Here is a 25827-nt window from a genome sequence, read left to right as displayed (position 1 = left end):
CGGATACTTTGTGCCTGTATCATTCACTAAATTATGCCGTAGCAGCCGGTGTGGAAACACTGTAAGTTATTATGACTCTACCTCCAGCAATTAAGGACGCTATGTGATTACAGGTTTCAAAGTCACCGGAGTTAAGTGTTATACCGTTTATGTTAGGCCGAGGTTTGGATCACGTAAACAGTCTTCGTGTCTAATGTAGAATCATTCTTCTGTGGCTATTGTGCAAGCTCATCCCTTCTTCAACTATAATTAGAAAAGACGCCTGTCCATGACTGGACCATGATTGGACAAAGGTCAAGCACACCTGTATGATAGCACGGCTGTCGACTTTGAGAGACGCACTCACTGCTGCATACATTACCTTCCCTCTTGTTGCACCTCTATCAGAAAATTCTCTGTTTCAGGGAGGTAGCCGGCGGCTGGCTCAACATTTTCAGCATCAACAAAGTTTTGGGTTAAATTATTCCCACACTCAGTAAGTATTGATTGATAAGCGATCTTATTAATCTTGCAAAACAGAACGACGAGAATGAATAATGACGAGTAATGACTGATGTCTGCAATCAAGGCAAACATGATTTTAAAGAGAGGCGAAGAGAAAGCTCATCATACGACCCAATTTCATGGCGCTGCTTAGCACACGATTGTATACAAACAGAGGCTCCGTGTATTTCATGGAGACTAGTGAGCAGTAAGCACGGCAAACGGTACGCGTACCATGGAGGAAATGTGCATCCCGATGAAAAAGTCTGCGCGCAACCGTATACGCACAGCCACGCGAAGAACCATCATGAAATAGTATTGACGGTTAGCAACACTTTGCTGCAGTTAGCACGACTTTTCTGCCAATTACAAGGAGCAAGTGTTGTTCACAATCTAATTTCCAGTTATAGAAAGCTTTTTACTTCTAAAATGCCGCTTGCGCCTGAATACACTCCGGTGGTGTTTTCAATACAAATACAACAGGAGTGTATTTAGGAGTTAACAAATGGTAGTTTAGAAGAGCTTTCTGTAGCTGGAAATAAGATTTTGAACAATTCTTGCAGGACCAATTTCATACTGCTGCTTCACAGTTAGCAGAAAAAAAGATTATACTTAAATACACTTGGTAAATAATTTGGGTTTTTGGCCTCTTTTTGGATGATTTTGCTAATTTTCGAATATAACGCAGATGCCTTTCAACTTTAACCCCGGGGAAAAATAATTAATCGTAATCACGTTTGTGTTTTTTATTTATATATACTATGCCCACTACTTTTGAACCTTTGATTACACTGTGGCAAGTCAGGAATGGCTAGGACTCGGTTGATATGGATCCCATTAATCACTTAAGTGATAAGAAAATATCGTGTTTGGGCATATTTTATTTGTCTATTCGTTTAATGTTTCTCTCGTCTAAACCATCTATGTCTAACGAGGAAACAGCCATGAGCTGCGTTTTGCTTGGCTCAACAGTCTTATTCAACATCATTTAGACCACAACCTTAGCCATACTCCATATTTCATTTCCCCAGTTTACACGAGGAGAACATGATGTCTTCAAATCTTTCTCTCCTTCTACTGATAACATTTTGCTTCGTGGTACCATCAATCCGTGGCATCTGTGGACAAGAAGAACTAGCTTCTAAGAGGTACAAATTTCTCTACTTTTTGTCCACTGTGGGAGGCAGCCACTACTTAGCCCTGTCCATGTCCGGTAAGGAGTTAGTTAAGCAAGGCCACAAAGTGGTCTCGCTGGTCAGCAGTTCCAACACTCAACAGTTGCAGACGGCCGACACTGACCTCTTCTCTGTCGTGGTTTTCAATTCATCTTACACACAAGAAAAACGAGCTGCCGTCATGGAGAGCCTTGGCAAAACGTTTGTCTCGGGAGCCATGCGAGGTTTCTGGGGTAAGCTGGTGTACGGCATCAAGAGCAAATTTCGCGGTGAGCAAAGTGCCGGGAGTATGTGGCTACGCGAGTGCGACGACTTGTTGGGAGACAGTGCAACCATGAGGCGGCTTCGAAAGGAGCAATTTGACATGATGGTTGCCGAGGGCTACCAATTCTGCTCTCTGCTCTTAGCACAAGCCTTGAACATCCCCTTCGTCTACAAAAGCATGCTTCATGTAGTTCCTTCGGATCATGGGATGTGGTAAGTACAGTAGGCTTGCTTTGATTTCACTAGAAAATTGGGTCACTCGTAGAATGGAACAATTGACGAAATAAGTTAAAGAGCTAACGGTTTTTACTCTTTTTAATCGATTTTAAAGAGTAACCACGGGTTCACCTCAAGAAGCAGGAACCAATTGCATTTAACCAACTGCTTTTGAAAAATTCAATTTTTGTGCACCGTAAATTTGTTTGTGATTTGGCTTGGCTCGTAGAAAATAAAATAAATCCCAAGCAATGGCAATTAACTAAATATTATTTACAGAAAACACAGGGACCTGTAAAGGTTAATTATAAAGCTAAGCTCGGAAGAAAAAAGAATAAGGCACCAGACTTTTTATGACAAGCCAAATATAATGCCTTATTATCAGGGAAGCCATTTTTTTTTCGTGTTCCCAGAATCCATCTTATTCACGGTTAGCTGTCGAATGGGCTCGTGCAAGACTATTTTGGATTCCACGCCTCACTTTTTCTTTTTTTAAATGTGGCTCAAAACCTGGTTATATGACTAATCACAAATTTTACATTATTTATTAGAATAAAGTATTCATTGAGATAAACTTTTATTTATTGCTTTCAACTAATATCCAAAGTTCCCAAGGTTGCTTTCAATTATTATTATTATTATTTATTCGGCCTTCAACAAGACAATGACAGCAAAAACAAGTGATAAAAGAAGTAAGACGAGTTAAAAGGAAAAAAACAAAACAAAAACAAGACATAACCCCAACCAAGTCGGCCTGGAATGACAAAAGTATAATAAAACACTATGACCCAAGGGCCTGCCAATCCTAACTTGGAGGGAAACACAAGAAGATCTTAAGCGACAATATTACAAGTACAACAAAATAAATAAACATGAAATATAAATATATTACATAAATTCAAACAAAATAAACAAAATAAATTTCTCACATTTATAAATCAAAGCAAAACAAAAAATCGGATAAACAAGCAAGAATGGCATTAGAGAGCAGAGCAAATAAAAAAGCAATAAAATGCATAAAAGAGCAAGCATAAAATAAAAAGCAGAAGAGCATCTACATGACCTCTGAATAAAAAGAATACATTTATACAAAAAACTAATAAACACAGGGAGAGCAAGAAGAGAGCAAGAGTAATATGCAAGGGGAAAAGGCAAAAATGGCATAAAGAACAGAGCAATAAAAAGGCAGTAAAACACAGAATCGAGACAGAGTATAAAAAAGAAACAAATACACGAACAAAATGAACAAGCAGGAAAATACAAATTAAGCGGTAGCTACGGTTGCATAATGCATGATACGACAAATGAAAAAAAGCAACAAACAAAAACTCCTCCATAACAACAAGAAATCAGTAGTAGCAAAATAAATTACTCTTTGAGGATGAACCGAGTGTAAGGGGAACAAAACAGAGCAATACATATGTGCTAGAGGAAACTTAACACTTAGGCTTCGTGAAAATGAGTGGATAGAGCTGCATTGAAGTGATTCAAGGAACCTATTAGAAGGGAGTCCTTAATATGTGATGGCAAACTACTCCAAATCCTTGGAAAGACATGGCTAGGTGTGTTCTTAAAAGCAAGAGTCCTGGCAAATTGATGGTTAAACGAGAGAATATCTTGATGCCGAGTGTTAACTGTTATGTTGGCTTTGACAGACTGACAGTCTACCAAGCCAAACAGACATTTCACTGTGAACATGATCATGTTTCTATCTCTGCGTGCTTGCAAAGTCATCCAGTTTAGTTTTTGAAGTCTCTCCTCATAGGGCATCTCCCCTTTATGCTGCTTTAGGCACATCCTACTCGCCCTTCTTTGAACTTTCTCCAGTTTGGCAGCATTTGACTCGGTGTAAGGGTGCCATGCTGGCAGGCCGTATTCCAGTATTGGCAAAACAAGTGAACGATACAAGGATGCCAAGGCTTTAGGTGATGATCCACCGGCAGTCTGCCAAATGAAGCTAAGAGTTCTGTTTGCCTTAGATACAGTGGTGGCCACATGATCGTTCCAGTTCAGTGAGTCATTGAGGGTAACACCTAGGTATTTGAATGTTGAAGTTGGAGTCAAAGGGGTTCCGTGCAGTTCATATTTGGGAAGAGCAGTTGCTTTCCGAGATCTTGAAATGTGCAAGACCTTGGATTTTGTAGGGTTTAACTGCATGCCGTTGCATTCACTCCATCGTTGGACTTCTGCAAGGTCTAATTGAAGAGACTCCTGGTCATCACGAGATGTGATTGGTTGGTACAGGAGCGTATCGTCTGCAAACAGCAAGCAGTTGGTGGTAATGTTGCGGGCAATATCACCAACGAACAAATTGAACAAGAGGGGGCCAAGGACACTCCCCTGTGGGACACCAGAAGTAACTGGTGCCCATTTAGAGAAACATCCCTGGTAATAAACAACTCGTTGTTGACGCCCTGTTAGAAATGACTTTATCCAAGCCCAGGTTGGTCCCCTGATGTTGTAGTTGCTGGCTAGCTTGTTAAGTAGGATGTGGTGTGGCATGGTATCAAATGGCTTACTGAAGTCCAGGAAAATGACGTCAATGCGTGGAGGTTGTGGTTTATCCATGATAGATGTCCAATCGTGAATTGTGTTGGCCAGTTGAGTAACACATGATTTTCCATGTGTAAATCCATGTTGCTGAGGGTTATTGAGGCAGTATGCTGTAATATGGCTGGTAATATTGTCGGCAACAGCCCTTTCCAAAACCTTGCAAATAACTGAAGTTAGTGAGACGGGGCGGTAGTTCTTGATGTCCGTTCGGCTGCCAGACTTATACACTGGAGTGATTTGTGAACGCTTCCAATCAGTAGGGAGGACACCAGTAACTAATGAAGTGTTCATCAATCGCATTAGTGGCGGAGCGATTGATGATGCAGTTGCTTTGAGTACTCTCGGTGGTATGGCGTCATAACCTGGTGCTTTCTGGGGATTCAGGTTAGACAAGGACTTGATAAGCCAGCCAGGTTTACAGTTACAGGAGGCATCTCTGGGATAGGTAGACTGCATGCCGGTGCTATTTCAGCAGAAGCCGTTGAGGGGGTAAGGACGGAAGTGAAAAAATTCAATTTGGATTGTGAACATAACCAACTGTGACGTGTCCACCTTCAATAGGTCAAGTCTATTATTAGGTAAGAGAGACGAAAGGAACCATTGTAGAATAACAAGAGGAAATATAGCGTCTGGTGAAAAGTTCAGGTAATGGCAGGAATGAAAATGATGATTAGCAATCAGACTTGCTGGATGTTGAAAAATGTTAACGACTGTATCCAAGACACTGCTTGCCTTGGAAGACTGGATCTCTTGGACGTCTTAGTGTTAGACCTCAAAATAGTTGTAGTTCTTTAGCACGAAACGGGATGTGTGGAGAGCAGTCGAGGGAACACTCACACACCAACGGCTCTGTCCGGCCTTTCCATGGAAAGACACAGTCCAATCGTCGCAGTTTATAAAACAGCGACGATTGGACAGCGAGTTACACAAGTCGTCTATTCCACATTACTACATCTTCTAATCACTATGATACCCGATCAAAAGATCCAGCTTTGATTTATCAGCAAAAAATTCAAAACTACACATTCGTGTAGAAGGTCAAAATCAACATCAGCCTGACTTTCAGCCACACTACACCCAGTTCACATTCATATTACTGTTGTGTTAGTCTCTTCAGATATTACCATTGTGTCCTAGAGTTTCTTAACAGGTGTTATAATTCCTAGTGGTATTATCATAAAAGTTCTTTTTCGAAATTCATGTTTTATATATAAGGCCGTTCGTGTGATTAACCAATAACGTTCCTTGCTTAAGCACTGTGGGGCGAGGGAGCCAGGTGCTTCTTGCGGATTCGCATTACCCTTTCCTCAGCTGGACTGGTCATCCCGTAACCTAGGCGCTGGAACGACTGGCACGGTAAACATATGCACGGTGCGGTCTAACGAGTACTAGTCGGAAGCCGGGTCAGAGCGTCCAGTGAAATGAAAACTCGGCGAAGAGTACGTTGTGTAAAGGTATATGCAATAATATATCCGCATTTCAGTAATAATTCCCTGATTCAAGAATGTGATGTTACTCCGAGGGGTGGTACAGGCCTTACGCCTTTTTCTAATGTTTTCTTCTTTTAGGATAGTAGGCTTATGTAAGGGAAGCTCTTTTGTTACAGATGGGACATTTCTTCCTTTATAATTCGCCTGCTGTTTTTGATTTAATCCTTTCTTTAGACATTTGTGGCATTTTAAGTCTAAACTGTTCTGCTGCAGACCCTATGTATTGTGTTTTGTACCCAGTATTCTTTGTTAAGATGTTGCCCAGTGGGCTGACCGGTTAGTAATGGCCCTTTTATTATTTTCTGGGTGCACATACATTTAAGAAGTGGGTTGTACCATGCTTGGGTGCACTCGTCACACCAAAGCCACCAGCTCAGCCGGGGGCTCTGTCGCCAACCTTCATCACTCCAGCCAGTGTCCAATAGGCCCTCCAGCTATACACTGCCTGCAGAGACAGCGAGTCACCGCCGTACTCTTCTCCTTCAAGTTGACGGCTTGCCACGTGCATTGCATGTAGAGACAGCGAGTCTCCGCTGTTCTAGCTCTCTCTCCTTCAAGTTGATGGCCAAAACCATCCGGTTTTGAGGCTCTTCGTAGATAGCCTGGGACCAGACCGGTTCTGAAGCTCACCCCAGATGACCTGGATCAGATCAGCCGGGTGCACCAGCCAGTGCTTCAGCCAGCTGTGCCCGACTTGTCCCTCCGCAACAGAACACCTACAGTCAACTTGACATCACGCACCCAATCAAGACTGGAACCCTCGATAACAACCTGTAAGTAATTGTTTAATTTTATAGACAAATATTAACCTAGATTTAATTATTATTGGTATGTAAAGAATAAATGTCAGTAAATATAGTTGCTGATTTCCTTTTCTCTGCTGTCATGTTCATCTCTGTCGTGCCCTACTTCATTTTGGTTCTTTTGAATTAGTCGCACATAAAAGTTATTTCGGAAACAGCTCTTGGAGATATCTAGGTCAACTGTTATCAGAATTGTGAAAAGTGCCTTCTGTTGCAATTTTGAGATGTTGACTGCTGAATTTGATCCAAATAAGTCCATTTCATTTGCAGGTCAGAGCTGATGCTGAATGTCGTGCGGAAGGGTGTCCTTAGTATGGGAAGGTGACAGTCAGACTGAATTGCCACCTAATGCGGCAGCAAAACTCAGCAGATCCTGAACATGACAGCCTTCCTCCATGTTTAATTGCCAAAGCACGCTGACAACGACTTCTAAAAAGACAAGAAACCTGCTTAATGAAGGTTGTTTTCACAAGAAACTGTTTTTCAGCAACTCCGACCAAGCACCTCCGCAATGTGCACCAAATGACTATCAACAGTATAGGAAAGAGTAAGTATGAAAAGGCTGCTAGAAAATACTCTCTTTTAGTGTTCGGTTTCAGAATGCAACTTTATCAGGAAGAAGTTGGGCAATGTTGGGGGCCAGGGGCTTGAGAATTTTTTGTTGAACCTCCCGTGAGTTTCTTTTTTTTTTCAAAAGCATAACTAATAAAGGCCATTTGCTTTATTTAGTATATTCTTTGTTTGAAGAAGATGCTGAAGTCATGCAACTGGTCAAACCCTAAAAGGCAATTGCAAAGATGAACAAGAACATTGAATTGAGCAAGATGTAATCCTGAAATTTTAGGAACAAAGCATCGGTTCTCACTTTCTTGGTCGACAGCTTTATAATATTTCAGGGTTTGATAGCTCTGTCCCCCCTTAAATAGCATTAGTAGGCCTATGCACATTTATTGCAGATATTTTCTTCGCTTTCTTTGCTCTCAGACCTGTAGCCCGAAAAGATGGTTCAGTCTAATATTTGTCCTATAGTCCCTTCTCAAGGTATGTTAAAAGTGTTTGTGCCATATATTTTTGTGAATTGCACTTTGTTATATCTTGATAGACGGTGGCGACTTTTAAATTTTTTCACATCCTGTGTTGAACTGAACTGAAACGAACTGAACAAATTGTACCAATTACCACAGCATATATACTTTCCATGGTGAAATTCCTCTTTAAGATTAGACATACAACTGAAATCTGGGACCTCAAAACGTGCAAGTCGTAGTAGTTCAGAGTTACGTAGATCCCTAGGAAAATTCGTTAATGTGTATTACTTATGAAGAAGAGTCTAGACAAGAAAAATTAAATACATGAAAATAGGCAGAGCCCATTTTTACTTTGAAACCAATTTTCCCATATATGTACATGTTTATTTCGTTTAAATCCATTTCAGTACCAATTGTTAGTAGCGTGGAAATGTCGTTATACTCGAGCATGTTTTATTTTTTTTCCAACGGTTACACAGTAGTAGCGAAAAGAATCAGCCCAGGTTAAGGACAAAATTTGAGATGCCAGTTGCTTCACAACCGTCATTTTCTCTGTGTCAATTTTTTTGTTAAAGATTTTAGCCTTCGCTTTAATCCGTATAAAGTGTGCCACTGTTTAAAGGTTACTTTTACTGAGAAAGTTACTAAGGCTGGCCTTTAATGGTTATTCTTTTTACTTATGAAAACGAACAACGGTTTTCATAAGGAAGACGACCCCGACAAATCTTCGCATCGTATCATAGACCCCTTGGATGGTTTTTGTAAGCCCTCGTACTGTTTGTGGGATTTAAGTAGGTGAAGAGATACATTTAAGCTGCAAACATAGTTTCAGGCATTTTGGCCCTTTCACATGTTCTCTTTCGTGTTTCAGGGATGTCACTCGTATAATTCATTATTATTGTGGTTTGTTTTACTTTTTCCAGACAAAGATTGCCCCGCTGTGGTGGAACATCCATTAAGCAAAGATTGTCTCTGTAGCCCATGTAACTGCAGCCGTGGAAACTTGGTAGTCATTTATGTTCTTCCTTTGCTCACCTAGTGAATAAGACAATGCAGCATAATCAGTTGTAATTGTGTTAGTTTTCTGTGAAAATATGAGCACGAGTAACTTCCAATTCAATTATCTGCATGTTTATATTAGTGTGTACCTTTTTCTGCCACAGGTGTACGTTTTCCCCTTCTGCACATGTCACATAATTTAAAAGACATTGATAAGCGCCATTTTCATTTATATTGTACTAGAACTTTTTACATAGTGCATGTATTTGTTTGTGCACCCTTTCCAGGCTGCGAACTAATTCCATTTGACGACGAAACTCTACCAGGATCGATTCCATACCCAAAAGTAAAACCAGTACAAGTTGAGTTTTGGATAAGAAAGGGATTGCGAGAGCCTCGTCTGCAGTTGTGCAGACTTTCAACGGGAATAAGTATATGTCCCTTTTTATAAAAAAGATAAAAAATAATATCAAGTGAGCAATGGGATTCATTCACAAATTCTTTAGAGTCATCAGGAAAGTTTGCAACCAAAGGTTCACTGGGCACATTTCACAACTTTGCGATACTTTGCCTTACTTGTGTAATAGCAAAGCATTTTTGTTTTGCATTCATTTTTACTTCAGACAGATGCAATGTTTTATTAGTTTTCCTTTTTAATATGTAGTTTTGTGCAGAATAGAGTCATTCACGTTTTTAAAGGATCTGTTATTTTTTGTTTTTACCATGAATGACCAAACTATATCCATTGTATTTCACAGTGATTGTCGAATATGAGATTTCTTAAAGAAGAAAAAGATGCATGATTTCAAAACTATTCCCAACAATACACACATCTCTGTTTTTGATACTTTCTCAGATGTTTGATTAATGAAGGAGTTCCACTTTTCCATCTTACTGCAACTTCTTTATTACTTATCGCTGATGCTGTTTACATAAACCTATTAAAGACAAAAATATTAGCTTTCAAATTCATTTGAAATAATCATCGTGTTTAACATTTATTTGCCGATGAGGTTGCTTTTATTTAAATGAAAATTGGACTGATTTTTATTAAGTAAGCCTTAGTTATGGCATCTGTGATTATGCGCACATCCCTTCAATAAGAGTCCAATCACCTTCATTACTAGAGAATGATCTACTTCGGTTGCTCATCGTAATTTTCAAAAGACTTACAATTAAACTCATCACTTTAAACCCTGCTGAGAAATTTCTGTAGAATGCTTTCATTTGATTGTATTACTAAATCTTGAATTATTTGATTTGTAATGTAAATGAAAGTCAGATTTTGGCCACTGTCAGAGCTGATGGAGTCAAGACTAAGGGTATGGATGTAACTACACGTAATCTGTAAAATTACTGCTGTTTCAATTCCACGACTTTTAGCTCTCAGTTTTCAGTTTAATAATCATATCCATGTAAATGTAAAAACAAAATACGGAGCTCGGTGACAACTGTTTACAAAAGAAAATCACTGTCGACTTTTTAATGTCCCATTTCCTCGTATTTATGAATTAATAATGGATTAAGATGAGTAGAATTGCGATAGCGATAATAGCAGTAACAATTAAAAACCAATAAATGACATGTAAAAAACTGTGACTGCATTTGATCAATACGCGAACTGCACTTGGATGAAAACTGTGCAAGGCTGGAGTGGAATCTACACAGATTGATCTGTAACGCTTTCCTGTTCTCATTAGCTAAAATAGGTCTTTGCAGGATGGAATTCATCTGAAATAATTAACCTAGACTTCTTCAAGACGTGCCTCATAAAGTTCTGTGTCCTTTCCGTATGGTCCGACGTGGGTAGCTTTATACAACCAGTAATAGTGCTGGCGGTGTTTACACGATTGAGGCATTTCTGGTCTTCCACTGGCGGTTCTGACAGCGATTGAGAATTGTAAAGACACTCTTTTGACGCCACAGAGAGCGCTAGGCACCAGGCATATATAAGTACAAAGTGTACCAACATTATGTGCTATGTACCTTTGGTCTAAAGAGGGCACTATACTATGCATCATTGTGAAACATGGCTGCTTCCACAAAGTGCCAAACTTGCATGAATACTTATGAAACTCGTGTCATTATCGCTTGAAACATGGTGGCAGCGGCGGTATAGCATCATGAATATTCATAGAAGCTTCTGTAACTAAAGTTTTTCTGCTATTGACAACATTTTGGGGCTAAAAGGCACGATATTTGTTTTTTCTGTCAAGCATGTAACTGATCTTTCACTACATTGTACTGCACGTACTGTACATATGGACATGCTTAACTGTGGCTATATGTGAATTCTGCCAAGTCTACTCGAACGATCGGCACTCTCTCTTTCTCTCTCTCTCTAATAAAACCATTGACAAATGACTTTTCATAACTCCAACAATTATCTCTGCTCTTTGTTTAGCTGATACATGTACTGTGAGTAAGGCTACTGTTGGCTTCACCATAAACTGAATCTACAGTTAAAATGCCAAAAACTCGTGGAGCTACGGGTACCCAAGCTGTTGTCAACTTTAATAATGCCGAACAGTATAAAAAGCCACAAATAAATCCACCATCGCAGTTAAATGCAAGTGCTAAAGATGCAGCCGAGGAGTGGAAGATATGGCGTCAAAATGGACAACTACTGTATTTTCACAAACCTGGCAAGCTGGACTGAGTTTTACCAGACTGCACTGTTACTCCTTAGCATTGGTACGGAAAGTGAACGCATATACAACGGCATGAGATTTGATGATCCTAATGACAGTCAGAAATGCGTCAGGATTCTCGAGAAATTGGACCCATATTCTCTGGGCCAACGTCAAGAATTGTTTGAGCGATTCAAATTTAACCGTCACAACCAAGAGGAAGATGAGCCGATGGAGCAGTACATTTCTACACACCACACCATGAGCAAACCATGTGTCCTTTGTTAATGTGTGAAGGACAAACTCCTGATGGACTGCCTATTGATGGGCGTACGTGACAACAATATGAGAGAGAAGATGATGGCAACTTATGTCCTTACTTTGACCACGGTAAGTGAAATCTGCAAAGCAGTTGAGATGGCAACCTTGCAGATAAAACCGTTGAGATGGAGGAAACTGTTCACAAAGCAAAACCGAAGAAATCTGACAAAAAGCCACAAAAGTCAAAGCAACATCCCCCTCGCAAAGCTCCAGTCATTGAAAGTGGGAAGCCGTCCACTAGACGATGCAAGTTGTGCTGTTGCGTAAACCATCCTATGAAAAAAGAGATTTGGCCAGCCTGGGGCCGTACCTGTGATCCTAGCTTGCGGTGTAAAAAACACTTCAAGAAAGCCAGAGCGTGCAAGAATCACCGTGTTCATGCAGTTGAAGACGGATACACTTTTTCGTCAGCAAAGAGTGCGAGGTGAGCTGTGGTGAGAAAGCTGTTGAACAGATTGGACTCATCACCGTCAACTACGACAAGTTCTCTCAAGTCCGTCGTGTTACTCCAACTCATGCTGACTTTATCAGTGAGTACCCTATGTTTTCGATGCATCTGTCATGGGCACTCTGCCTGGTCAAAGAGTGCACCTCACCGTTAGCTCAGATGCCAAGCCTGTAATACGTCCCTCACGTATATTTCCTGAGTCACTCAAGACTACTGTGAAAGCTGAGCTCGAGAAATGGACAAACCGGAATGTGATTGCAGAAGTTGATGAGCCCACCAAATGGGTCAGTCAAATGTCTGTAGCCAAGAAGAAATCTTTCTTTCAGAATCTGCATCGATCGTGGTCCTCTGAATATATACCTCACTAGGGAGCACTACACTCTTTCAGTCCTGAATGACATCCTACCAGAGGTGAACAAAGCCACTCATTTCTCAATCTGTGATCTCAGAGATGGCTACCTGCTCTGCGAGCTTGATGACGAGTCCAGTTAACTCACTACTTTTGCCACACCCTGGCCCAGATACCGATGCAACAAGATTTTCCTGGAGCGATTGCATTGTGATACGCATTGTGCATGTACATGTATATACGACTATGTGGGCACGTTGCTTCTTGTATTACATTGTATAACATTGCAGGTCTGCAACCGCGGGATAACAGGGGCAAGTGTTATTGTTTGAATATGTGGCGCATATCGTCACAGTTTTCACAAAGAGACAATTTTCTCATTGGATTGCAAAACATAGGTTTTGAGAAAATCGCATTTGAAGTTGGTCTCTTTTTCAAACGCTTAATTTCATAGACTTAGCGTTCCTTTAAATTCACCAATGCTACTCCGTGAAAGAGGGGATGTTACATGACACAATACTACAAAACTAATATTTGTAGACGTTAGTTAAAGTTGTTTATTTTGTAAACAAACAACATTGTCTGTTCGTGAAATCCTAAAATTTGTGGTTAAGATTGTCTCTTCGTGAAAACTGAACACACAGTACACGCCTTCGCTATAGAACGTGTGCCAGGTGCAACATTGTTACATTTTTATACATTTCTGAAGTCAAACTGTCTAGAGATAAAAACTGCTAAACCAGTTAGACGGTAGTTTAGCTCTCACTAGTCTTTCTCTGATGTTTTGGGGGGTTCCAGAAAGATTTCTGAGAGTAGTCCATTGCTTTGAATGAGGTGCCAATGTTTGTTCAAAGCTCATTGAAGGTCACGGTGGTTAATGGCTGGGTTGTAGGTGGTAACGAAGACTTGTTTGTTTGTTTGTTGGGGTGTTGGGTTGTTTGTTTGTTTGTTTGTTTGTTTGTTTGTTGGGTTGTTTGTTTGTTTGTCTGATTGTTGGGGTGTTGGGTTGTTTGTTTGTTTGTTTGTTTTTGTTGTTCTTTGCATCCTTTGCATTGTTTTTAAGCCTTGATCGTTCGGCATGTGAGACTTTGGATGTAGTTGCTTCGATTTCTGTCGGTGGGTACCCTTTGTTGAGTAGTTTATCCGAAAAAGATTCGTTTGAAATCATCCTCGTTGGTTGCCCAGAAAGTGTGGGGTGGATGGAAGTGTTATTGAGATATTGGCATGTTTCCGTGGGTTTCGTGTAGATCTTTGTGCCTAGAATGCCCGTTTCACGGAAGCGTTTTCCTTTGAAAATAGTAAGGGCGAGGTAGTTTAAGGTTGTTTTTGAGGCCTCGTATGTGAACGAAGGGTAGCATCACAAATTTCTGGGCTGGCTGTAGAGCCCATGGCACATCCAATTTTCTGGAGAAAAAAATTGTTTCCTAAGCGGAAACAGTTGCGGCCGAGGATGAGTTCCAGAAGTAATTGGACGCAGGTTGAGTTGGGTTTTGTGATAGTGTAGTTATAGTTGGATTTGTCCATAGCATACGCATTGGATTGCTTCTGCTTGACGGGCATTCGTGTACATCCTAACAACATCAATGCTTGTTATTGGGACATTTGTGGGAAGGTTGTTCCTTCCAATTTGCGCAATAAGTCCGCTGTGTCGGGGCATATGTTGGATGCACGGTTACTATGGGAAGGAGAAAGTAGCCTATATATTCTGAGATTGTTACTGTTGGGCTTGTGCATCCGTCCAACAAAGGGTTCTCCCGGTGGTGGAGTTTTACGTATTTTGGGGAGAAAATACATGGTTGGACCTTGGCATTTCTGTGGAAGTGGATCTAAATATCTCAGAGTGACATTGTCGATTTGGTTGTTGTTTCTCAAATCAATGAGTTTGTTGTGAACCAGGGTTGTGGTTTGGTGGGTTATGTCTTGGTCCAATTCAGTGTAATGGTGGGACTCAAGATGGCGGTAACCCACGTTAAGGTAGTCTTGGATAATTATCCATAATACAGATACCTGTGCCCTCGTCATAGGGTTTGATTACGATGTCTGGGTGATTTTTAACACACATGTATATTTATACACACAGAGAGACTGTGTGTATATACAAAAGTGCTCTAAAGCCTTTGAAAAAAATCTTGTTACAGCAATAATAGAGTAATCCATCCTAGCCTGACCCTTTCTCTTTTCCGAAACGTTTCTCCCGACATGCCGTATCGCTGCTGCGTCGAAGTCGGGGTCGGCACATTTGCGACAGGGTCGGGAGACTTCAACGTTGGGACAGAGCCTTTCTTCGGTCGAAACTGAGATTTGAAACCCAACTGAGTCTTCAGAATGGTTGATTATCAGCACGATTTGCTGCAAAACGTTCACCGTGCATCAGAAACCAGTTGATCGACTTGGAATCTGCTGCGTGTGATGTGGTTGACAAAGTCGGCCCACCTTTTGCGTGAAATCAAAACCTCAGAAAATTAACTTCGAGATTTTAAGGTAATTCCAAGAATATCCGCTGACTTCGGCATGTTCATTTTCCTAAAAGTCCACCAAACGAATGTCGGGAAAACAGCTAAGTATAAAAGTTCCTTACTTGCAAACGCACATACACACGACTTGGCCAGTACAAGGTAACACTATGATCATGTTTACGGGTCAGAGGAATATCGTTTACATCCATTAAATACGAACGTGGTTTTCGAAAACGATGGAACTGTATCGTATTGGAAACGTCAAATTCAACTTTTGCTTTTATTACTCTAAAAGAAACCATGAGGTAAAATAATGTTCTGACTGTAAAGTTAGTATATATTTTGACAAATGAACCAAACACACAAAAAATTCAACTTTGTTAGATGTGCACTTTTAAACACTCTCGGTAATTGAAATCACAACAAAATATTCAATATAATGTATTCAATATTCAATATAACAAGCAAAACATAACCATAGAGTACGTGAAAAGCCATTAGTCTAGACCAAGGATTACACACACACAACTACATCTACAAATAATAATCGGGAAGAACAATAGAGCATTGACAAAGCTTTTTGTTTTTGTTTTTGTTTTTCTACACAGGGCGGGATTACCGATTGAACCGTCCTACATCCCTGCACGTCTGCTAGGCCTCACCGATAGAATGACGTTTCTCCAGCGAGTACAGAATGTCCTGGCTCACGTGTATTACCGATTATGGTTGTTCCTAGCGTTCGACTTTAAGGGTTTCGATCAGCTTAAAGTCAAGCATAACATCCGGCCAGAGATCAGCACTTATGAATCCAACAACCACGCTTCATTCTACCTATTCCACGGGAGCTTTGCCTTAGAGTTTCCTAGACCAATGCAACCCAACACAGCATACGTCCTCTTCAAAGCTGGTTCAGCCACTCACACAACGGTACAGTACAGATCTCGATGAACAGGTTATTCAAAGCTTAGGTAAATTCCTCGGTGCATTTCAAAGTGCTGTGAGACAAATGGCTTAACTGGGGTAAATTTCCTTGGGTAGTAGTAAAAGCTATATGAACTGTGACTTTATACGAAGGGTTATTGCATGCAACAAGCAGGCGCTCTCAATACAAAATTGCAATAATTGTCGTAATAATTGCTGTAATTTGGCACGGCGCATTATAGCCTCCGCCCAAGATGTGTTACCTTCTCAAAAGTCACCATATAAATTAAATAGGTAGGCCTATTCTCCCCGAATTGGAACAGAAAAACGAGCACGCTTCTCAGTGTAGTAGTATTTTATGTAAAGGTAATTATAGGAGTGTCCTGGAAATGAAAGAAGTTTGATAATTTCATTATTTTTCTCAAGCATGTTTGTGCAACTTACTTGAACATCCAAGACATTAGGTGAGATAGAGATCTTAGAAATACGTAATAGTGTTGAGAACTTAAAGCAAACTCCAAACCCTCCATAATAGTATGCAATATGTTCTACAACCTGTTTACAGCATAAAAGTTCGAGGTACCAGGAAAGAAATAAAAGTAATCGAAGTTCTTCTTTTTAACTTATCCCCGTGCATTAGATTGAATACGATGTGGCGAATTTTCTAGACACAGCTCCCAATGGCGTGGTTTTGTTTTCGCTAGGCACTCATGTTTCACGCATGGAGCGCCAAATGACCCAGGTAATCGCTGATGGTTTCGCTTTGCTTCCACAACGGGTCCTCTGGCAGAGCGCAGCAGGGTTACCCACTGGAGTCAAGCTGGCAAACAACACCAAGATTGTTCGCTGGTTGCCATTTTCCAAGATCATGGGTGGGTGGTAGTCTCCTCCTAATTCGATTTCAACACTGCTGTCGAAATGTTCGCTTTTATTGATTATTAATTATGTAGATTTTAGAGGGGTTCGTTAACCTTCCACAATTCAGCTTTATTAAAATTCATAGTCTCCCCGACAACCGTCAGTCTCCGTTGGAAGTTGCAGTCGGGGCCCTGTATTGCCGAATCCTTACGATAAACACTTCTACGGTTAGTTGGGAGCTATCAAAGTCAACATGGTGATAGTTTGACCAAGTCAATTTTTCTGATCCACCCAGAGCATGCCAACGTGAAAGTGCTCGTGAGTCACGGCGGTAGTTTTAGTATGTACGAGGCGATGTGGGTTGGACTACCAATGGTGGGTCTACCTCTCTTCGAAGACCAGGAGGACAACTTTGACCGGCTAGAGGACCGGGGGGTGGGGCTAGCTCTTGACATCACCACCTTAACGCCGGAGTTACTGAGTCAAACCATTCAGAAAGTCATCTCCGACCAAAAGTAAGATTGGAGTTTGTGGCCAAGGGGCCGTTAGGTCCAAACAATGCCATAGGTTCAATCCTGCCATGTAAGTCTAGTACCAAAATTCAAAACTCAGTTTTTAATTAATAAGGAAATGTTTGTCGAGATCTAACGAAGCGCAAGGTTTTATCATTGTTCAGTAGGGAATACCAGGGGGTGGGTTCAACGGTAAATGGGGTCAAGGAGGTCATTTTAAGGAAGCACAAACACTTCAGAAACGGCACTACCCCCTTCTCTCAGGGTTCTTCAAAGACGGAAAAGTGGACAATTGTTTCAGGAAAAAGTCAATTTGGCTTCTGGACCCTAAACCTTGGTTTAGGGTAATAAAAGCAATTAGGCCGTGAAATATAATGCAGCCTACTGTTGGCAATATAATTTTTTACAAAACATCCATCAACTCGATCTGGGTCAGGTTCAGACCACGAAAGGCGTTTTGGCGCACAGACTTCTTAACTTTTGCACCCGAAAAATAGAGCCGTACTCCCGAGTAGTGGTGTGTAGTAAATTCTAAATACTCCTGGGTTCAGATTGACCCGGAATTAATGTCCCGTTGAACCTGACCCACCTCTGGGTCGAAATATGGCCATTTCCAGGTTAAACATGAACTAGGAAAGGGTCGTCATGGCCTAGAAGAGGGTTAGTTTTTGACCTGGCAAAAGTCAAGCCCAACAGCTACAGATTCCGCGTCAGTTTGACTCAGGAGTTTTTAGAGTGCATTACGTCGCTGATTCAAGTGCCCTTCACCAAGTTGTCCGAATGTTTGAAAAATCTTTAGGTCTAACTTGAAGTCGTTCCCACGGTGTCAAATTTTTTTTTAAAAAACGACTCTGAGGACAGTCTGTCGTTGGGTTATTTGCTTGTGCAAAATGCTACTTAAGTTAATAACAACATATCAGGACAGTGTTTCAGTGTTCCTATTAGTATCTGGTGTCGATCTTTGGTAGTGCTGCGTCACAGTGTAATGTTTACCAACAAGTAGAAATTATGAACAGTTGTCTGTATAAAACTAAAAGAATAATTCACAAAGTATCAAGAAATCTCACGGAGCTATTAAAACGCAAACTTATAAATACTCTGAATTCGCATCTGAAGGGTTCTCTATCTTTAACACCAATGGACTAAATGCTCAATTTGAAGTAAAAGCTGTTTCTAACCACATGTGGACTTCAGCCGGCTGTATATAATGGCTGACACATATTGGGATTGGATGGGAAACAAACCATGCATTTTATGTAAAACTCAATGTGCATGTGAACATGAAAGAGTTTTCTTTTCATCAAATATTCAAAATCAAGCCTCCAGGTTTTCAAACAATCATGTTACAGCAAAGCTTTTCAATAAAACGTTTTTCACAAAAACCAAATTTCAAGATTTTCAAAAAGAAACCTTTGGGAAGTCCTTCATCGTGCAATGAATTCACATTTAATTTAAAGCAGAACTCTTGGCGGCGCTTTTTCATGTTAGAAGATTTCTGATAGTTGTCTTTTTACTTCAAAGTATTTCTTCGGTAATCAATAGGTGCACTGTGGCATGCATCTGTGACTTGAAGACCAGAACAGGTATTTGAAACAGAATGTCACCTAACGTTTGACTTGTTTACTCATAAAATTTATAGGGTGCGTTCGATAAGCTTTCCTGAAAACACCAGCGCTACACGCAAGGAAAACCTCGAAATGAGGCAAATCGAACTGCTGCAGCGTATTCGCCAAGATAGTCTGGGTAAAAGGTCACGTCCCCACCACGTTCCATCACGTCCGTGCTCGAACAGTCCAACCGTGACGTCATTACACTCGGGCAGCCTCCCCAGACCCTCTCGTCAGCGTTTGTAGTGGTGGCTGACACCAGGACAGGCACGAAGATCACGTGATGGCTAAACGAACGCTGTCGTGTAGGTTTGGCTTACATGTGAGCTAATTGAACACACCCATGGCTTGTTTGTCATCCAGTCCCATGATGCGACTGGACTGTCGTGAGAGTTTTGTTCTAAGTTTTGTCTTTGCTACGTAACAGTTTCAAACATTTACTTTTTTCAAATTAAAAGTGTGAAAACATTTTCCATCCAATCTGCAGAATAACATTTTCAGATAAATCTCATTTGCTTCCTTCTTTCAGGAAATCTCCCTGATTTGGAAAAGTAGCTCCTAAAGAAATTTTTTTGGTTCACTCTCGGCGTGATACTGAAATCCATAGCTTGAGGGACAATTCAGTCAATTTTTAACAAGAAAAAAAAAAAGAAAAAGAGAAATTTTAAAACATTAACCTGTCCTGTTGGCCTGCAAACATGCAAAAACGTAAAGCAGATTGTAACGTGTACTTTGGAAAATGAAGGAGCTAGAAATGGGTTCAATTGAACTGGTGTATCATTAGGAATCACGGTTGAAGTTGCTCCCGCCATTCTCTTTTCTCTTAAATTCTTTCCTTTCTTTTGCGTTTTGTTTTCTTTTTACTTTTCGAAACCCGTATTTCTGTTTGTTGGTTCGGGGAGGAGGATATAATAATAACAACTGCAAATGTTATTTGTAGCCAGCACAGGTTTAATACCCCTGGCCATTAAACAAAACTAAAAATTCTTTAAATGCTGCAGATTAGCTCAAATTAGCAAATGTACTTGAAAAAAAGGGGGGCAGGTTAGAAATTGTGTGTTTTAAGATTCAAGATTAAAATATATTATTATGCAAAAATAACATAGCAATTTACTTTCCATTGGCTTGTTGTTAACAGTAAGTTATTGCATTCCTCAATCACACTTGATAACAAATTTCCTGTTCAAATTAAAACAGTTTAAATGGGCCGGCAAGAGACTATGAAGCTGTATTTCTAGCTCAGTATAACTGACAAGGTGCCTGTTATCCTGCTTTTTTCTGAACCCAGGCCCGACACAAACCGTGGGCGGGGGGTGGACTGGGGCCCCCATTGCAGCTCCCACTCCCCTAACAGTAAAAGCCATTTGTATCAGAAATATTATTCTTGTGATATGTCGCCCTTTGGCCCCCCGAAGCTGGCGACAGGGATATCTGAATCCCCGAAGAGTCATTAGTTAGAGACATCCAAGCCGGCTTCTAAGGAAGTAAGGGATATATAGAAGGTATTGAAATATCTTCATGATTGCACCATTCGTTGAAAAATATTTGAAGACATCTGCTCAAGTTGGATGAACTCTAGTTGCAATGGGGAAGGGCTTGTCTTATAGAACACAATATTTGCCTGAATTCAACATTTGCTAAAATTAATGCTGATGGTGTTGTAGCAAGAAGATATCGTTTGAAATGCCGGGGCTATACGCAAGTGCTAGACCCCATTTGAAGCAAGATATGGGACCGAGAGAACTCCCCCCCTCCACCTTTAGGCAGGTCATTGTTTGATCGGAATCTCAGAAATTCTTTGCAGACTTCTAGGGGACAATAGTCTAGAGTGTGTATTGGGATTGGACAGGTAAGGGGGGTACCCCCTCCGTACCATATTTGCCTGGTATACTGGACCCAACTAAACATGGCATATGGATGGCTATGATAAGTAATGTTGAAGTTTTCTGGCATTGCTATAATTGAATGCTTTGATAAACATTCTAGATACTTGAGTTCGTCAGAGGCAAGCATCACCAATAACGATCACCAAGTAACATTAGGATATTATTTGGCAGCAGTTTCTGCAAGACACGGTATTATAAAGGCTACGTTGAACAAATGCCTAAGAAGAAACGGCGAATTAAGACAACCGGGCGGGTTCTAAAAGCTTGGTCTATATAAAAAGCCAACAAACTAAAAGACGGATGCCTGATAAAGAGCCTTTGCAGGAGACACTGCGTTAAAACTGGGTTGATATCTTACCCATCACCTTCAGAGAGGACGTCCGCATGTGCAGATAGTAATCCGCACGAAAGATCTTGCACTCCGTTCGTACAACTTGGTAATCCAAATGTAGGTCTTATAATACTTACGGAAAAGTGTCGTAATCAAGATGTGCCAATGCCCAACAAAACATTCCGTAGAAGTGAAAATAGACTTAACTTTGCCTTTCATTTTTTTAAATAATAAAATGGCTCCTACAGGGAGGAATGCATGGTCCCCGTCGCCTATCCCTTGTGTGTGCTTACCAATTAGAATGGGATATTAAAACCACAACCCTCTCTTTTTCGTGTCAACTTTTATGGTGAACAGGTTCCGAGACAACGCACGGCGTATATCCATGATCATGCAGGATATGCAGGCCATGTCTCCACCAGTAAAGACTGTTGCTCACTGGATCTTGCACGTCACCAAGTTCGGCGGAGATCACCTGCGTCCGGCCGTACTGGACCTGAACTACATCCAACGGAACCTTCTCGATGTGTATCTCTTCATTTTGACCATCTTGGCGTTGGTCCTAGGGGTGAACTTTTATCTATGCTTTTGCTGCTGTAAGCGAATGTGTGTTAAGGCCGGGAGAAGCCATCTTAAAAAGGAGTAGGTTTCACCATTCATTTTGGTAACCAATAGGGTTGCTTACTGTTGCCATTCTCTCCAAATTAACACATTTAAGCATTGTTTAATCCTGTGTGACTGTTTTACCAATGAACAAAAAGTGCGTTGCTACAGACATATGCCTACAATTGTTATAATTGTAGCTATAATTACAATTTGCAAGCTTTAACCAGCTACGTGTACCTTGACAGGTAATCTCATGGGATTGTAGAATCGTAGAAATCTCGTTATTCAACGCAAACATTCCGAGGAAAAAATGAAAAACTGTTCAGAATCAGGCGAAATTTATTGAAATATTTATAATATACCATCAATTACTTATTAATTTAATTTCATAAATACGTGCAGAAGTGATAACTGCAGCAAGAGGTAAAAACGTTGGACAAGTAATGGAGACAAAATGTTGGTTGATTTTTATCAAATAGGCTTTTTTAGGCTTTTTAGGCTTTTAGGCTAGAGTGTTTTAATCGCAACAGATGAACCTTCAAGTTAACAGCGGTATTTGGTATGTACTACTAGAGTACGAATTATTTTAGACCGAAAAAATCCATATTTTAATGATTGTGATTCCTTCCTGATAAATTTCTTTGTCATTTTACAAGACGACAGATATTTTCTATGAATGTAACATAACGTAGCATTAAATTGGCCCTGTCACATGAAACACACAGTACAAATGAATTACATAAGAACCAGAACGATTTGCTTACCAAAATCATCGAAAATCACACGAAAATGTTTGTGAAAGGATGGAAAAATACCAAGTACCAGGCAAAAAGCATCCATTGATTATATGATAACCAATGCAACAAAAATTAAACAAAGTCTGAGACTTCTCTGTACATTTTTTAGAGGGGGTGATGATATTGCACTGTTTAGTACTCATGCATAAACATATAATGGCAGCTAGAGTGAAATATTTCAATCTGTAGCTGGAGCAGGAAAACAACGTTTCATCATCTTTCCTTTTGTCGTCAGTCAAGTTCGACGTGTTTTTGCTGTGCTTGCTTCACGGTGTTGTTTTCCTAGGGTTTTTGGTACTAATATTTGATAAATAAATATGGTGATTACTTTTTACCTTTGAATTTGTCTTTGTAAAGCAATCCGTGTGGAGTTTCCCCGGTGGATACGACATTACTTTTAACAACAGTTAATATGTATGACTTTTATCAAAGATATCTATATCAGTTAAAACAGTTGTTCATTTTAAAGATACTGGTATATTTGTACAAGCTTCTTGTATAAATATGGCGAAAGGTCGTTAGTCACACCACAATCTAATTGTTGCATATTTGTCCCATGCACTGTAAACTGATCTCTCCTGTCCTAACATGCTGAGTATTGTATAACCCTTTCTTGCTACTCGAAAACTATCACTTTGTGGTGACACAAACCAGTTTTTTTCCATAATGAAACCATTTTGCCAAAGCAGACTTATAACAAAGTAAACAACATTCCCAAAACACCAACGGCTATTTTTTTCATTACTGCTCTTTATACCTTTCCACGTAATTTGATGCTTTCCTTCGTATACTTATATTTGCTCTTTTAGGACACACAACAAAGACATCATCATAAATATCAATATAACTTGCGCCTGCGCACTTATAGAAAATATTACTAGCTTTTAAGAGTGTACTTTAGGTTATGTCTCTGCCTTTACAAACATTAATACCAAAAAGAAATCCGCCCACCCCTTTAATATGTCCCTAAGTTTTTACACTTCAAATTTCAATTTGATCGATCTTAAATTCTGAAGACGAGCCAAGAAGTTGACTGAAAAGGGATCTGAACCTGCAACCCTTGGCATATTGTACCAGTGCTCCACCAACAGAACTATCCAGCCTTCCGTGTGTGGCTCTTCCCATTTGTCTATCTTTTTGTTTTGTGGCGCTTGTCAGAAGCCATAAAGCCCGAAGTTTGATATATCCAAGAATCACACCCCAAATACATGGTGAAATCTGGGAAGTGATGAACATTACCATTTGGAATATACCATCAGGCCCACCAAGGCTAAGCATATTCCTAGCCGTAAACCGGATGTCATGAATGGAATGTCATCACTGTTTAAATACTGGACATGCGTACAAGTTGACGAGGGCTCTATTGCCATAGGTGTGACGTCGTGAGGGATACTTTTTCAATTAAACATCGCACTATACATCCCGAATTAAAAGACCTATTAGATACTGAAGAAGATAGGATGTGATCACCCCCCACCCACACACACACGCGTTTTGACAAGTAGAATGGGCTACTGAATATTCCCTCCAATTTTTAAGGCAGATTGTAAAGAGTTTTTCGGACTTCCCAACAACCGAACTGTATTCAGTAGTAAGAAGGCCAAATCGTGCCACTGAAAGAAAAAAAATCAGTGCTCAACAAATTCGTAAAAACGAATTAATTCGTTATTACGAATTACTAATCCATTATTATTAATTACTAGTTCGTAGTATTAGTAATCCTTAACAACAAATCACTAATTTGTTGTTACGAATTACTAATCCGTAGTTACGAATTAATAATTCGCAGTGTTAGTAATTGCTATTACGAATTAAAATTCCTCATTAGGAATTAGTAATTCGTATAATAACGAATTAGTAATTCATAATACTTTTTTTCATGTGGCACAATTGCACTTTTGTACAATAGCACTCAAAATTGGAGAACAATTGTAAAAAGCCAAATATACGCCATTTTGATGTAAGGTTCTGAAAAGGGTGCAGTACGTATTACAGATGTAAATCCACATCCTGTCTCCCTCGTTAGCTTCTCAAATTTCCATGGCCACAAAAGTCATCCCCCCTTTCTTCATCCCTTCCCTCTTCCTGGCACAAATTGACACTGCTGACACCAGACATGGCAACTAATCAAAACAACGCAGTAAATATAATTTGATGCTCAGAGAAAATGTAATTTCGTTCGGTTGATGAGCTTGGTAGCGAATTAGAACGAAATTAAGTTCTTACTGTGGAATGTATCACTCCGTGTCGAGGAGGTGTATTGAGCTATGAGTCTCGGGTATATAAGTCGGGGTGTGGCAAGAATGTGCCATCTGCGGTCCGACATGCAAACACTTCTTCATCATAGCAACATATGCTTGTTTTTTGCAAGTTTTTTTGTCCATTTTTTCCCGCAGTTTTTCCCCCCATTTGGTTTTCTAGCCTACAAATAATATGAATGTGGCGATGATGGAACAAGCCATAAAAAGATTGTTATTATTTAAATGACAATTATTTATCACATGCTTTTAATTTACTTGAAGGTCATGAACCGTCGTCAATACTTAAATATAGGTACAGTATTAAAACGATAATGATTTCACGTGCTTAGTAATGTTACAATGTAACGTCTGGATTGCAAGGACAGTAAATGGTACCAGTCAGTAAGACATAATCTAATGACATGAGATCTTTAAGGTCTCAGAGAGGAGCGTTCTTAGTTCTGAATCAATTAAACGAATGAAGTAATAAATAAAAGAGGTGTGCATGCCTGTCGGTCGCCCTCCCAAAGTTGTAAGCGAAGTGTCGTGGCCTCATTAAAGGAATAACTAAGGGAGCCCCGTAGTTTCAGAAAATGTATCTTTTGAAGATACAACAGAGACTACTTTTGACAAAAATGGGATGATTTCTCAGACAAATACGGTGATTAATAAAATAAACAAATGAAATTTTGCATTGACTCTGTAAATTTTGATTCTTTTTCACCTGGAGTTGGGTTAAAATAAAAAAAAAAGTTGCACTGTGGACGTTGTGCTATTAGTTCCTCCAGGAATTAACGGGACATTCACTACCCGGCTTCATTTTCAAAGCAGTTTTTAATAACAAAAAACACGCC

The 25827-nt window shown here is 40.0% G+C and overlaps 1 protein-coding gene and 1 pseudogene across 2 annotated transcripts; both read left to right on the top strand.

The window, feature by feature from the left end:
• The first annotated feature begins 227 nt into the window (after window positions 1-227).
• LOC110980511 (UDP-glucuronosyltransferase 2B17-like) lies at window positions 228-25660 on the top strand. The gene is made up of 6 exons (XM_087138526.1): window positions 228-475; window positions 1515-2135; window positions 15824-16142; window positions 16777-17008; window positions 17290-17509; window positions 21688-25660. Exons 1-6 carry the CDS (start codon window positions 309-311, stop codon window positions 21974-21976), a joined length of 1848 nt encoding a protein of 615 aa, XP_086994652.1. The 5' UTR covers window positions 228-308; the 3' UTR covers window positions 21977-25660.
• On the top strand, window positions 6519-10497 carry LOC110980588 (uncharacterized; annotated as a pseudogene). Its single transcript, XR_015426364.1, has 4 exons — window positions 6519-6650; window positions 7255-7531; window positions 8936-9039; window positions 9154-10497. The product of XR_015426364.1 is annotated as an uncharacterized LOC110980588 (transcript).
• Window positions 25661-25827: the final 167 nt, after the last annotated feature.

The sequence above is a fragment of the Acanthaster planci genome, linkage group LG01 (assembly GCF_054643075.1).
Source record: "Acanthaster planci isolate LZ-2023a linkage group LG01, COTS_SCS, whole genome shotgun sequence".
Lineage (NCBI taxonomy): Eukaryota > Metazoa > Echinodermata > Asteroidea > Valvatida > Acanthasteridae > Acanthaster > Acanthaster planci.
The sequence above is the reverse complement of the archived record's forward strand: the minus strand, read 5'-3'. Positions and strand labels throughout refer to the sequence as shown.

Coding starts and splice junctions, on each gene's coding strand:
- LOC110980511 (XM_087138526.1), top strand. CDS start 309: ATGATAGCACGGCTGTCGACTTTGAGAGACGCACTCACTGCTGCATAC. Junction 476..1,514: donor TTAAATTATTCCCACACTCA/GTAAGTATTGAT, acceptor TCATTTCCCCAG/TTTACACGAGGAGAACATGA. Junction 17,009..17,289: donor GCCATTTTCCAAGATCATGG/GTGGGTGGTAGT, acceptor TGATCCACCCAG/AGCATGCCAACGTGAAAGTG.